The sequence below is a fragment of the Pistacia vera genome, unplaced genomic scaffold, assembly GCF_008641045.1.
Source record: "Pistacia vera cultivar Batoury unplaced genomic scaffold, PisVer_v2 Contig227, whole genome shotgun sequence".
NCBI lineage: Eukaryota > Viridiplantae > Streptophyta > Magnoliopsida > Sapindales > Anacardiaceae > Pistacia > Pistacia vera.
The window spans coordinates 905,019-920,250 of record NW_022196032.1 but is presented as its reverse complement, the minus strand read 5'-3'; the positions used below and the strand labels follow the sequence as shown (position 1 = coordinate 920,250).

The following is a 15,232-nucleotide window of genomic DNA, read 5'->3' as shown; positions in this document are numbered from 1 at the left end:
TTTCTTAAGACTAAAGAGGATCTAGCAAATCCCTCTTTAATTTCTTGTGAATATCTTCGTGTGGACTACATCAGTTCGATCCTACACTTGGGTCGGTAGCAAAATATGTTTAGAGACAAAGTTGGAGGAGCCTCCAAACGTGCGTATGATTTCTTAAACTCTAAACTAATTTTCTGCAGATTCTTGTTTTGATATAAATTGTAAAATTTGTGCCCTGATCTTGGTTCTATGGAACGATCCGTGTTGTTATTATTTTTGTTTTCCCCTGCCTCAATGGGTCATTTTCTAACATAAAGTGGTACCTACCTCTCTCCTTATCGTGCTTCTTCAAATAATATGAGTAGAGTAGATCCATAGCCCTGAATTCTATATGGAGCTGTGTATATACACATTCGATGGACATGAGCAATCACCACACGTTTGGCATCAATTGGCTCGGGCCAATACCGTAGTGGCTCAACACCTCACGCACCAACCGAGGAATGGGAAAACGCATCCCTTCTGCTAAGGTCTGCTCGTAGATATTGATCCAACTCGGCACGAACCAGTCCACCCTCTCATGCCTAGTCGGCACCTTCATTTCAATGGAAGCAGGTATTTTGTATAAATACCTAACCTTCGTAAGCTCCATTGGCTCAATCCAAGACTACAAGTTGTCCACCAGCATCCCAACTCCAGGACAGCTCTGCTCGTCCCCGATACCACCACTGGTTAAGGGAACTTCACCACCACCAACCCAATCCGCATCAACAACATCTTCCCAATCAGATTCAGTGCTAGAATCTTCATTGTGAGTCATCATCACTCGGCTCTACAGCACGACTGCTCAACATATTCCTCACATGAAAGGTAATGTTCACCCCCTGGATGGAGCCGTCTTATCACCTTCTAAGATCACCACCATAGTTGGCACATCCTCATACTCGTTCCCTCCAGACATCACAACCTGACTCTGATATCTTCAACCCGTAGTTGACTCGGTGCTACCCAGTTACGCAGAGCTAAGCCTCGCTAGTTGTTCAGCTCGGACCAATCTAACTCAGCTTCGTCTTCCCCAAAACAAAAAAACAAAAAAAAAAAAAAAAAAATCCTTTGCCTTCGTCCTTTCCTCCATTGTGAACCCAGAAATCGCTTCACCTCCAGAAACCAGCCTAAAAACTCCACAAAATCACTTTTCTTCAAAAACACAAAACCCAAACTCCAAACAAACCAAAATTCCCCCAAATGAGCCTTCAAACACTTCACTTCTCACTCTTTTGATGCAAAAACAACAAAGAACCAAGAAAAGAAACAAAAAAGCAAGGATTTATCTTGATGAATGGCCGAAAACGAAAAATTCCAAAGTAAAAAATGATGTTGTGCTTTCTCACTCCTAAAACGAATCCTAATGCAAAAATGGGTTTGAAAAAACGAAGTGACACTGGCTTTAAGGGACTCCATCCTACCAAGGAACGGGTGGCAAAATTCTATTGGTAGCCAGAAGGCGGAAACTTTTCGTTTCTCACCTCTCCAATCTCGCACATTATCCACACGAAGTAAGACACGTGAGCATCCTTACCGCGCCATCCTAGGATCCTTCAATCTTACCAAATCAACACGGCTTGAATGTTCCCAACAAGATGCCCCAATAGAAGGTCAAAGACCCATACCTTCACACCCTCACCTCTTCAAGAACTCAGCAATCACTTCGATCGGCTTTGCTCAAACTGGAAACCTTTATCTAGCTAGCCAACAACATCCAAAACAGAACGGGCTTGTTAGAGTTGGTGCCCTAGAGCCAATCAATTATTGTAAAATTGACTCTTTGTAATAATGTTTATTAATCAATAAAAGGCAATTTTCTTCTATATCATGTAAATCATAATTGCATGCATTGATATATATCTTTAGGGTGGTAGAACTGTGACGAGGGTATCAAGTGTTTCAAATCTTGATAGTGAGAACCCTATGATCACATATGGTGGCCATTCTGGAAATATTCATAGCCCCAGTATTATTTTGACCAAGGACACATATAATACAGTAAGGCTATCATACTGTTGAACGACCCTGTTGAAAGACAGTGACTGATATCACTTGTCAAGGTTGTTTGCCGACAACCTGGTGCAACACATGGGTGCTTGTTGTAGGCAAGTTCACTGGACATACCCACCAGAGGATTCTATATAGATGGTAACCCCAATGTCTATGGAATAAATCCTCTAACGAATGGTGGTGCATATGATTCTTAGACTTGAGATCACCGGAGCACCTTGTGCACCGATTGGTGTAGTTTGACACTAGCCTAACGTAATTCTATTCAGAGCTATCAATACGGTAGTGATTAGCTGCATTGAGGAGTGTATCAAGACTATGGTGGATCAACAAAGGATTCATCACTCCCGGGTACAGGAGAAGTTATCTTATGGCGCAATTCGGTGAATGGCAATGACACTAAAGTTGTGGCCACAGTAGGATTGAGTTGTTGCTCAACCCAATTTATTATTCCGGTCATTGGTCCATAACTGAATACAAAGATATCGAGCATTATTGGGGTTGGCACTATTTCAGTACCTCAGCCTCGATGAGATAACGGATGATGAAAGGATTTGATTGTAGAGTAACCAGATCGTTGATAGGTAGCTATTTCGTTGAATCTGAATCTATCATTGATAGTGAGATGATTAATTGGTGTTAATCGCGACGCTACTCACTGCTGATATGATAAGGAGCCTACGGGTCACACACTTAGAAGATAATTTAAGAATAGTTTTTATGAAAGCGGTATTTTCGTCTTTTAGGACGAACGGGTATTTTGGTAATCTCATAGTGTAATTAAATTTGTTAAGGTTGTTGTCTGTATTTAATTTTAATATTAAAACTAAAATTAGTGAGATTATATTTAAATATATGTGCTCATGTATTTAAATGGATTATTATTAATAATTAAATGTTAATATATTATTATATATTAATTGATTTTAATTACATTAATAATTAATTAAAATTAAAAATACCATAAAGGGTGTGTTTGGTTGCAAGGATGGATTAACTTGAGAGTTCATGGCTATTCCTATTGGTATTAGGGTTTTAATTGAGTGACACTATATAAGTGAAACTTAATTAAAACATAATAGAACAATTTTTCATTCATTGAATAAAAGAAAAACCCTAGCCACCCTTCTCCCTCTCTCACGTTTTTTCAAAGTGTAAGTGAATCAAATAATTTTTTTTTTATTAACTTGATTCTTGAAGCCTTCTATTTGTTCTAGCAAAACAATAGTAGGTTTTACGGATTATCTTCTGTGGACGACGTTCGTGTGATTCTCTTCTTAATCGACAAGCGAAACTAAAGTATTGAAGGAGCCTCCAAACGTTGATAAGTTATTCTGAATCCTTGTATGGATTTATTATTGTTTTTAATGCAGAATTTATAAACATGTAAACATTATAATCTATACCCAGATTTGGGATTAAACATTTGATCAGATTTTTATTTGTTTTTGAATTTGTGTTTTTCGCTGCGTGTACCTGATCACTTGCTAACAAGGCTAAGCCAGTATCAGATGATCGCGCTTAAAGGATCTAGACTAGATGCATCTTGCTCGGTTCGGATGAAGTACTCCTCGCCAAACACCGCGAAACCCTGCCAAACCGGGCAAGTACTAATATGCCTTTATTAGAAACTTCACACGAAATGCCTGCGATATCTTTTTCATTCGGCTTAACCATTGATATCGAGCCGATCTAGATGTGTCCCTAAGACACCTACAACGGTCAAACTCTCCGCCCAGCAGCAATGGCCTATTCATATCCAAAATGCGAGTAATTGAATCTACTCTCTAAGCTAAATACCTTTTAACTTAAAGAGTGAGGGAATGCCTGCGATTTTTTTTTTTTCATTCAGCTCAGCCATTGATATCAAGCTGATCTAGACGTGTCCTTAGGACACCTACAACGGTTAAACTCTCCACCCAGGAGCAATGACCTATTCGTATCCAGAATGCGAGTAATTGAATCTACTGTCTAAGCTAAATACCCTTTAACTTAAAGAGTGATGGACAAACTGTATGGGCCAAAAATCATATTAGACCTCGCGAGGTCCAATAGCATCATAAATATATAACAACCCAGGGTCTTAGCCCAATCCGATTGAGCCCACACTTAAAATACCTTGTGAACTGTCTACTCTATCCCACAAGTTAAGCTAAATTAGGTTCAGCCCATTCGCCCATAGCAGTCCATAACACGGATCAGAATCCTAGTCAAATTCCTCTTTTAACAAGATCCCAGATCTCACCCAAAAAGGAAAGCCTGAACTAATAAAGGTAGAAAATCTAATCTCTTTCCGAAAAGAGAACTCACCTACTAAGTAGGACTTAAAGTCCTATTAGGATTCAGACCCCTTGGGTTCACTATATAAACAAGAGCTGACCCTCTTATTAGGCATTTAGAAATCACCCCTAATATCCAGTATTCGTATTCTCCAGTTCTTCACAAACTCTGACTTCCTTACATTACTAAAGCTCTCCCACAGGTATATCAAGATTGTTAGTGGCTCGCTCCACAAGATTCTATCTTCTTAAATTCAATTGTAAATTTTATCTTTTACAATATGTTATATAGATTACTAAGTTGCCCTCCTTTTTAAATATTAATATAATAATATTTTTATTATTATTTTTTGAATCATTTTTTTTGACCCCCTATATTTGAAATTTTACTAAAAAACCCCAACCATATAAAAATTTCATTTGTAGCAAAATCACCCCCACCCACCCCAAGCTGCTGTCGGCAACCAGCCACCACCGCTGACCGTTGCCGATAATCGATGGAATGGCTTACGATTGGCCGTATATATCCGGCCGTGCGCCAGCAAATCTATTTTCGGCCATGGATCACAAATCCATGGCAGTTTCACGACTAGATCTATGATCGTTTCACGGCCACACATCTAGCGGTGAAACGGCTAGATCTTTGGCTATGAAAAGCCATAAAAATGTTCAAATCTGGTCGTTTCTAGCCAGATCTCTCCGGTCGTGCACCATTACAGCAACTATGCTGACAGTGGTAACGACCAGTAGTGGTCTTGGGTGGCTGGGGGTATTTTGTTAACTTTTAAACTTTTTTGTAGTTGGGGTGTTTTAGCTAATTTCTCAAATGTAGGGGGGTTGGGTAATTGTTATTTGGTAGACATTTTAGGGCAATTGTGTCTGAAATAGTTTTTAATTAAGGGCAAAATGGGTATAAAAATTAGATTACCCCAGCAATGTTTTAATCCTAGGGTTGGGGGAGGGTATCGGATTACCCCCCACATTACCAACAGTAAACACTATTTGCAATAAAAGTTTTCCGTAATATTTTATTACTTGCAAACCAAACATCAGAATCTTGCAAAATAAATGAAGATTACCCCTGTTATCTTATATGCCCCTGATCCAAACGCACCCTTTAAGTTAATGAATATTACTAAATTGCCTCCTGTCGTTTATCTTAACATCCAAAACTTAATAATAGAGGAATTTCCATTGTTTTTGAAACCTCAGAAGAAAATTTTGTTATTTTATCTTACCTTAAAGGGAATTAATGTTTTAGGATCCCACATCAGGATCTCACACTCATCAAGTGTGGTACTTAAGCCTAAGGCTATCCCACCTATCAGGCTGGTCTTTTGGGTTGGGTAGTTGGCATTTGATAGGAATTGAGCTGGACATTGGTCCTTTTGTGGGCTTAGGTAGAACTCTCTTTGGAAAACCGGCATGCCAAGGGAGGGTGCCCAACTCCTTATAAACCACTTGCCCACCCTTTTTCCTTCCCAAGTCAGTTTTCTAAGGAGTTTTCTAAGGAGAATTCTACCCTAAGCCCACAAAGGGACCAATGTCCAACTCAATTCCGATCAAAGGCCCACTACCCAACCCAAAAAACCAGTCTGACAGGTGTGAGAACCTCTAGGCTTAAGTACCACACTTGGTATGTGTAAGATCCCATTGTGGGATCCTAAAATAATGTCATTAACTATTTATTGAAATTGGGAATCTGTCAAATAAAATTATGCAGCATGGAATAAAAATTACAGTTAAAACTAGTACAAGTAAAGGTGTATTAATTTATTAAGTATGCCATATTACAAAAAGCATATACGTAAACGATTTCTCTTGAAGCATATTATATGGAGTACTTTTTATTTTCTTTCATAAAAGTTACAGAGAAAAACTTATAGACAACAGAAACCATAATATATCTTCATCATGGATCCAACTCAGATATGTATGAATATCCTTCCTGCAATCTCGAATTCCATTAATATCATAGTCCCGTCCTGTGAATCGATCTCTGTAGATTTTGTATCAGTGACTTTGAAGAGACAATTGTTCCGAAAACCCCAAGAAAAGAACAAAATGCAATGAGGGTAACGTTAAGTATTATAAAGGGTTTAGAAATTTGAGCCCAACAGATCTTGGTGTAAAAGGCACAAGGTAAAATGACACAAATACAAAAACTAACAAGAGAGCCAGTAAGGCTAAGGACGTGTTCAAAATATGGCAGTGAAAGAGCGAGGGTTAATATGACTAGAAGTAAAAAAGAACCAACAGTTCCTCTTATGATCATTTTGGTTTTGGAAGAGAATGAAACAGGGAGATGCTGTTCAAGTTGAATAGCAAATGGTGCAAATTCAAGAGCATATTTGGTCATTGGTGTCAACACAGTTGCCCATAAAGCTATTTTAGTGACGATGAGATGGGGTGGCATGCTGAGAGTGATTTGCGAACTCACTCCAGGGCCAAACAATTTCGCACCCATGAAGGCTAGAGCTGTATAAAGACATGTGACTAATGCAAAACTCACGATAGAAACCTGAAAAATTGAAAAAAAAAGAAAAAAGAGTTAATTATTAGTAATTAAATGAACATTATTTGTGCACAAATTTATAGCTATACTAATTAATATTTATTTACTATTTATAGAAGTCAGGATTATATTAGATAGTGATTATGTAAATATTGTTATCTATACTAAACCATATAATATATAACTATCTTTTAACTTTACTCCTACAATCGTTGCATCAATAAAAATGAACAGTTTATAAGGAATATCAAATATTAAAAAAAAAATTGGATATATATATCAAATGTTAGGATGGTAAAACAGAAAATAAATTGGATAGAGGAAAAGCCAGCTGGAGTCAACATACGTCTCATGTTTGGGATGTTAAAAAAATTGGACTCAACTATTGCATCAAGTTTTAGAGTATCTAATACGTGTGGGATACTAGTTTACTATGTTTGAGGACAAAACCTATGTAACCAAATAATGAAATTTGGTTAAATGTTTAGGTCACATATATATAAATAAATAAATAGAAGAACATTTATGAATCAAAATATCCTGACACATATTTCGTGAGACACGTAAATTCCAATTCTTGTGTGAAGTCATGTGAAAGAAAAATATGAATGAAAAATAAAGTATGATTGCCGAACCTTGGTAAATTTCGACGGATCCTTCATGGCTTTGTATAAGTCGGGGAAAACAATATGGCCAGCATAACTAAAAATGTAAAGGCCAGAAATGGAAGGAATTTTATCAAGTTGTAGCACTGGAATTTTATGGTTTGCTTTAACACCTCCAAAAATGGCGGTGCATGCCACGGATATAAAAATAAGAAGTGACATGAGAATACCACCGGATGATAGGAAAGATATAGAAGACAAATCTCTGAGCCACAAACTAGGCAGTGCTACCAAAACTGCCATCACGGTAAGTATCTGAGATGTCGATAATTTAGCCCATGACAAGTTTAAGTTTCTCCCAAAAAAGACTTTGATGAAGTTGTCATGAAGAGAAATGGTGTATGACACAAGGGCCATGAAAATTTCTAGGTAGATGAAAGTTGCTGCAATAACTCTTCCTTTTTTTCCGAATGCATTTTGTCCAATATCAACATAGCTTCTTGACTTTGGATTTTTGTCAAGACATTTGCCGAGAAGATGAGAACTATAAGCACATATAACACCAAGTCCAATCAACAAGAATACAGACGCCCACCCACCATTTTCTAAAGCATATGGAGTAGATAACTGCCCAAGACCTGAAATATTAATGCGTGGGACATATATGTAACTAATTTTGAGCTTTATATATGAAGCAAAATGATGAAATAAAAAGAAGGGGTTTATTTAATTCTTTCTACTATAAGATCATTTAGTATTCAACTCATCCACTTTGTTTAGAAAGTATTAAAAATTAAGGGGTTTTTCAAACACCCTCTTACAAAATTATGAACAACCCCTTGATAGAGGTGCTTTTATTACTTTATGAATGAAGTGGTTGAGTTATTACTAAATGATCTCACAAGAGAAAACGATAAACCCTAAAAAGAAGTAGAAATCTTTACCAATGAGCATTCCAATCATATTGAGGACAGCATGAAGAAACGAACTATTAGGCTCGGCATTCTTATTTTCCTCAGCAATACGGATTCCTTTACAAACATCAATATCGCAAACTTGTTGCACAGCCAAGTTCGCACCATGCATCGTCTCACTCGCAACTTGATTGCCATTAGAGAGACAATCTGCTTTAGAGCATCTCAAATTTCCAATGAATTTCCATATGTTTTCGCACATGCTTTTTGGCAAGTTCCAGCAAGCCTGGGGCAATAGAATTATAAGAAGAAAAGGAAACTTGTTGGTATAGCTTGGTAATAAACAAGTGAAAGAGTATGTGTATTTATAGGAAGCATAAGAAAATGGATTGATTGAATTAAAAATTCTCCAATTTCTAAGGAGAGATTCTCCAATTTAATTATTTATGGCAGAAGCAAAACGAAATACGTAATACTAACTACCATTTGTAAGTATCTTGGTATATGGGCATATGAAAGATGGATAGAACTATTTTATGCACCAAGTAATAAATAGAAACTAATGTCAATTTTATGCACCAACTAAGAGACATATCAAATATTGTCAGGAGAGAGTTGGCAAATGGAACTAGTTGCTTTCATTCCCCGCAAACATTTATTCATATATCAAAACAATATTGCAAGTTTGGAACGAAAGTTGGTATTATTTTCAATAAATCACTGCCTAATTATAATTTTTATTTTTACAGATAAACATACAATTCATGTCCCACTTGAAAATTAATAATCAATTTGGCTAGCTAATTGCATTATTACATGTACTAATTAAAAATAATAATGTTCTTATCTTTCTCTTGTATTATTGTTGTTGGAGTTTTAATGTTGTAAGAGGTTTCGCTCACGAGCCTTCTAAGATTCAACATTATAATAAAATCTTCCTGAGATTTTGGAATAAAACAAAATCCTCCAACCATCAGTGAGTTATTAGTATATTGTTAAAATTTATAAATGATGGGTTAATAAAAATTTACTTAATTGTCTTTCTACCGTTTATTTTAATACCAAAAAATTAATGGTAAGTGAATTTCTATTATTTCTATAATTATTGGGGGATTTTTGTTATTTAATTATATCTAATGGGGATTATCATTGTTAACCTATGTTGAATTGATAAGTAATGTCCATTTAGGTTAGCCAGAGAAATAGTAGAAGATAATAGTGAAGTTAGGTTGCATCTGGAATATAAGGTTGTGGAGGAAAACAGGAAAGCTTCAGCTATACGTATTTCCTTTACTCTTATTCCCATGATATGTTATATCTTTCTGGCATCTTTGAGAGAATTTCCATAACTAGTGTTTGGGAGGAAAATGATTCCAAATGAATCATATCTTAACATGAACCAACCCACCTCTGTCCCAATAAAAAAAATACTATAGCTAGTGTGTGGAAATTCCATAAGAAAATGATACCAAACGAATCACATGAAATTTGAAGATATATATAGGAAGATATAGCTAGTGTGCTCAAATATTGGCTAATAGATTTTTTGACTTTATTTATTTTCCCACACATGTAAACATCTAGCGTATAGCTTTAGGCGGCTCACTTATTCTTCTTTAATACATGTGGCTAGCTACGTCGGCATGCTATATTCATTTGAAAAATATATTAGTTAGAAATTCATTTTAAATATTAGTTAAAAATTCATTTTAAATAATAGTTATAATAAAAGTTCAATGGCCAAGACATATGGAAGGAATAAGCATCTTCTTCAAAAATCCCATGCATTGATACTGTCCCATTTTTGAACTTGATTATATTAAGAGGAAAAAGTCAAATGAAATTGATGATGACTGTCATGTTGGAAAATTCCTAAATATGGGCTGACATTAATTATGTTTTAAATTTGATAAAACGAGGTAAATATATATAGTCCAATGAGATTTCCTGAGGGACTTTGCAGTTGTTTCTTGAAAGTTTGATACACTTCATATTTAATTGATATAGGTTATTATGATGTAAGTGTGGGCTACAAATTTTGTTGAGCAGTAATGAGAGGGCCCAATAAATTATTATTAAAAAAGCTAGGTCCCCAATCCAAACGTACGAATGATTAACGATCCATTCAAAATATCGTCATATTTGCACATTATTGGAAAGAAAGACAAGCCTCTACGATCGACAATCAATCAATTCTAGTATTTAGAATACATTTGTGTATCAAGCTATGGCTCAAACAGGTTTGTCTAACCTCTAATTTATTTTATTCTCTGGGATGTGATTGTAAAGAAACTATATTGAATTTTGTGATTCAATCTTTGAGATTGTATGGATTAATTTGTGATTATATTCATGTTATTAATCTCACCTGGTATTAGAGCCACACATATTAGATTACAGAATCTGAAATTTGAAATTACAATCAAGGTTTGACAATTTTGTGAAATTAGGGTTCCTTTGCTTTAAGATAATTCCAATTTGGATTTTTTGAATTGAAACCCATTATTGCAAAACTGAGAGTTATAATATTCAATTTTATTGTTTTTCAACCCTAGCTGGCCTCTTTCATTGCTGGTAGTGGTGATTCTCTTCTTGCCACTTCGGTCGCCGTGGTGTGAGCACATGGCTCACACAACTGAACCCATAATAGGCTTTAGAGAGATTTTTTCCGACCATCAGAGAAGAGGAATGGCTGATTTTTGGCTACTAGAGTCGCAGAATTGCGATCTAGATTTTCCAGATCGTAGGAATGAAATTGTCATATTTCAATCCTTGAGTGCTAAAGTGTAATTTTATAAATGTTGAAGGAGCTACTATATTATTATCAAAACAAATCAAAATTGGGTTTTCCTAACCCGGAAACCCGAAATACATAAAAATGGAGCCCTAGACCTGGCCAAAGTAGGTCAAATCAACCCAGCCAACAAAGCCAACCTAACCTAATCAACATGGTCAAACCCATGAAAAATCTAATCTCTTTCGAAAAGAGAACTCACCTATAAGTAGGACTTAGAGTCCTATTAGGATTCAGACCCTTGGGTTCACTATATAAACAAGAGCTGACCCTCTATGAGCATTCAGAAATCAACCTAATATCCAGTATTCGTATTCTCCAGTTCTTCACAAACTCCGACTTCCTTACATTACTAAAGCTCCCCCAAGGTTATCAAGATTGTTAATGGCTCGCTCCACAAGATTTATCTTCTTAAATTAATTGTAAATTTTATCTTTTAATATGTTATATAGATACTAAGTTGCCCTCCTTTTTAAATATTAATAAATAATATTTTTATTATTATTTTTTGAAATTTTTTTTGACCCCCTATATTTGAAATTTTACAAAAAACCCCAACCATATAAAACTTTAATTTGTAGCAAATCACCCACCCACCCCAAGCTCTGTCGGCAACCAGCCACCACCGCTGACCGTGCCGATAATCGATGGAATGGCTTACGATTGGCCTATATATCCGGCCGTGCCCAGCAAAGCTATTTTCGGCCATGGATCACAAATCCATGGCAGTTTCACGACTAGATCTATGATCGTTACGGCACACAATCTAGCGGTGAAACGGCTAGATCTTTGGCTGTGAAACGCCATAAAATGTTCAAATCTGTCGTTTTCTAGCCAGATCTCTCGGTCGTGCACCATACAGCAACTATGCTGACAGTGGTAACGCCAAGTGGTCTTGGTGGGCTGGGGGTATTTTGTTAACTTTTAAACTTTTTTGTAGTTGGGTGTTTTAGCTAATTTCTCAAATGTAGGGGGTTGGGTAATTGTTATTTGGTAGACATTTTAGGGCATTGTGTCTGAAATAGTTTTTAATTAGGGCAAAATGGGTATAAAAAATAGATTACCCGCAATGTTTTAATCCTAGGGGTGGGGGAGGGTATCGGATTACCCCCCACATTACCAACAGTAAACACTATTTGCAATAAAAGTTTTCCGTATATATTTATTACTTGCAAACCAAACATCGGAATCTTGCAAAATAAATGAAGATTACCCTGTTATCTTATGCCCTGATCCAAACGCACCTTTAAGTTAAGAATATTACTAAATTGCCTCCTGTCGTTTATCTTAACATCCAAAACTTAATAATAGAGGAATTTCCATTGTTTTTGAAACCTTAGAAGAAAATTTTGTTATTTTATCTTACCTTAAAGGGATTAATGTTTTAGGATCCCACATCAGGATCTCACACTCATCAAGTGTGTATAAGCCTAAGGCTATCCCACCTATCAGGCTGGTCTTTTGGGTTGGGTAGTGGCATTTGATAGGAATTGAGCTGGACATTGGTCCTTTTGTGGGCTTGGGTAGAACTCTCTTTAGAAACCGCATGCCAAGGGAGGGTGCCCAATCCTTATAAACATCGCCCACCTTTTTCCTTCCCAAGTCAGTTTTCTAAGGAGTTTTCTAGGAGAATTCTACCCCACCCACAAGGACCAATGTCCAACTCAATTCCGATCAAAGGCCCACTACCCAACCCAAAAAACCAGTCTGACAGGTGTGAGAACCTCTAGGCTTAAGTACCACACTTGGTTGTGTAAGATCCATTGTGGGATCCTAACATAATGTCATTAACTATTTATTGAAATTGGGAATTGTCAAATAAAATTATGCAGCATGGAATAAATTACAGTTAAAACTAGTACAAGTAAAGGTGTATTAATTATTAAGTATGCCATATTACAACAGCATATACGTAAACGATTTCTCTTGAAGCATATTATTGGAGTACTTTTATTTTCTTTCATAAAAGTCAGAGAAAAACTTATAGACACAGAAACCATAATATATCTTATCATGGATCCAACTCAGATAGTAGAATATCTTCCTGCAATCTCGAATTCCATTATATCATGTCCCGTCCTGTGAATCGATCTCTGTAGATTTTGTACAGTGACTTTGAAGAGACATTGTTCCGAAAACCCAAGAAAAGAACAAAATGCAATGAGGGTAACGTTAAGTATTATAAAGGGTTTAGAAATTTGAGCCCAACAGATCTTGGTGTAAAAGGCACAAGGTAAAATGACACAATACAAAACTAACAAGAGAGCCAGTAAGGCTAAGGACGTGTTAAAATATGGCAGTGAAAGAGCGAGGGTTAATATGACTAGAAGTAAAAAAGAACCAACAGTTCCTCTTATGATCATTTTGGTTTTGGAAGAGAATGAAACAGGGAGATGCTGTTCAAGTTGAATAGCAAATGGTGCAAATTCAAGAGCATATTTGGTCTTGGTGTCAACACAGTTGCCCATAAAGCTATTTTAGTGACGATGAGAGGGGTGGCATGCTGAGAGTGATTTGCGAACTCACTCCAGGGCCAAACATTTCGCACCCATGAAGGCTAGAGCCGTATAAAGACATGTGACTAATGCAAAACTCACGATAGAAACCTGAAAAATTGAAAGAAAAAAAAAAAAAAAAAAAAAAAAAAAAGAGTTAATTATTAGTAATTAAAGAACATTATTTGTGCACAAATTTATAGCTATCTAATTAATATTATTTACTATTATAGAAAGTTTTGAGTATCTAATACGTGTGGGATACTAGTTTACTATGTTTGAGGACAAACATATGTAACCAAATAATGAAATTTGGTTAATGTTAGGTCATATATATAAATAAATAAATAGAAGAAACATTATGAATCAAAATATCCTGACACATATTCGTAAGAAACGTAAATTCCAATTCTTGTGGAAGTCATGTGAAAGAAAATAGAATGAAAACTAAGTATGATTGCCGAACCTTGGTAAATTTCGACGGATCTTCATGGCTTTGTATAAGCGGGGAAAAACAGAGGCCAGCATAACTAAAAATGTAAAGGCCAGAAATGGAAGGAATTTATCAAGTTGTAGCACTGGAATTTTATGGTTTGCTTTAACACCTCCAAAAATGGCGGTGCATGCCACGGATATAAAAATAAGAAGTGACTGATAATACCACCGGATGATGGAAAGATATAGAAGACAAATTCTGAGCCACAAACTAGGCAGTGCTACCAAAACTGCCATCACGGTAAGTATCTGAGATGTCGATAATTTAGCCCATGACAAGTTTAAGTTTCTCCAAAAAAGACTTTGATGAAGTTGTCATGAAGAGAAAGTGTGTATGACACAAGGGCCATGAAAATTTCTAGGTAGATGAAAGTTGCTGCAATAACTCTTCCTTTTTTTCCGAATGCATTTTGTCCAAATCAACATAGCTTCTTGACTTTGGATTTTTGTCAAGACATTTGCCGAGAAGATGAGAACTATAAGCACATATAACACCAAGTCCAATCAACAAGAATACAGACGCCCACCCACCATTTTCTAAGCATATGGAGTAGATAACTGCCCAAGACCTGAAATATTAATGCGTGGGACATATATGTAACTAATTTGAGCTTTAATATGAAGCAAAATGATGAAATAAAAAGAAGGGGTATTTAATTCTTTCTACTATAGATCATTTAGTATTCAACTCATCCACTTTGTTTAGAAAGTATTAAAAATTAAGGGGTTTTTCAAACCCCTCTTAAAAATTATGAACAACCCCTTGATAGAGGTGCTTTTATTATTATGAATGAAGTGTTGAGTTATTACTAAATGATCTCACAAGAGAAAACAAAAACCTAAAAAGAAGTAGAAATCTTTACCAATGAGCATTCCAATCATATTGAGGCAGCATGAAGAAACGAACTATTAGGCTCGGCATTCTTATTTTCCTCAGCAATACGGATTCCTACAAACTCAATATCGCAAACTTGTTGCACAGCCAGTTCGCACCATGCATCGTCTCACTCGCAACTTGATTGCCATTAGAGAGACAATCTGCTTTAGAGCATCTCAAATTTCCAATGAATTTCCATATGTTTTCGCACATGCTTTTTGGCA

At 36.0% G+C, this 15,232-nt stretch overlaps 1 protein-coding gene and 1 pseudogene across 1 annotated transcript; both read right to left on the bottom strand.

The window, feature by feature from the left end:
• Window positions 1-6,081: 6,081 nt before the first annotated feature.
• LOC116130993 (amino acid transporter AVT1H-like) lies at window positions 6,082-8,825 on the bottom strand. The gene is made up of 3 exons (XM_031416659.1): window positions 8,378-8,825; window positions 7,464-8,071; window positions 6,082-6,834 (listed from the first exon to the last, which is right to left on the bottom strand). The coding sequence occupies exons 1-3, from the start codon at window positions 8,607-8,609 to the stop codon at window positions 6,286-6,288; spliced, it is 1,389 nt and encodes a 462-aa protein (XP_031272519.1). The 5' UTR covers window positions 8,610-8,825; the 3' UTR covers window positions 6,082-6,285.
• A 4,340-nt stretch (window positions 8,826-13,165) lies between these two features.
• On the bottom strand, window positions 13,166-15,232 carry LOC116130951 (annotated as a pseudogene).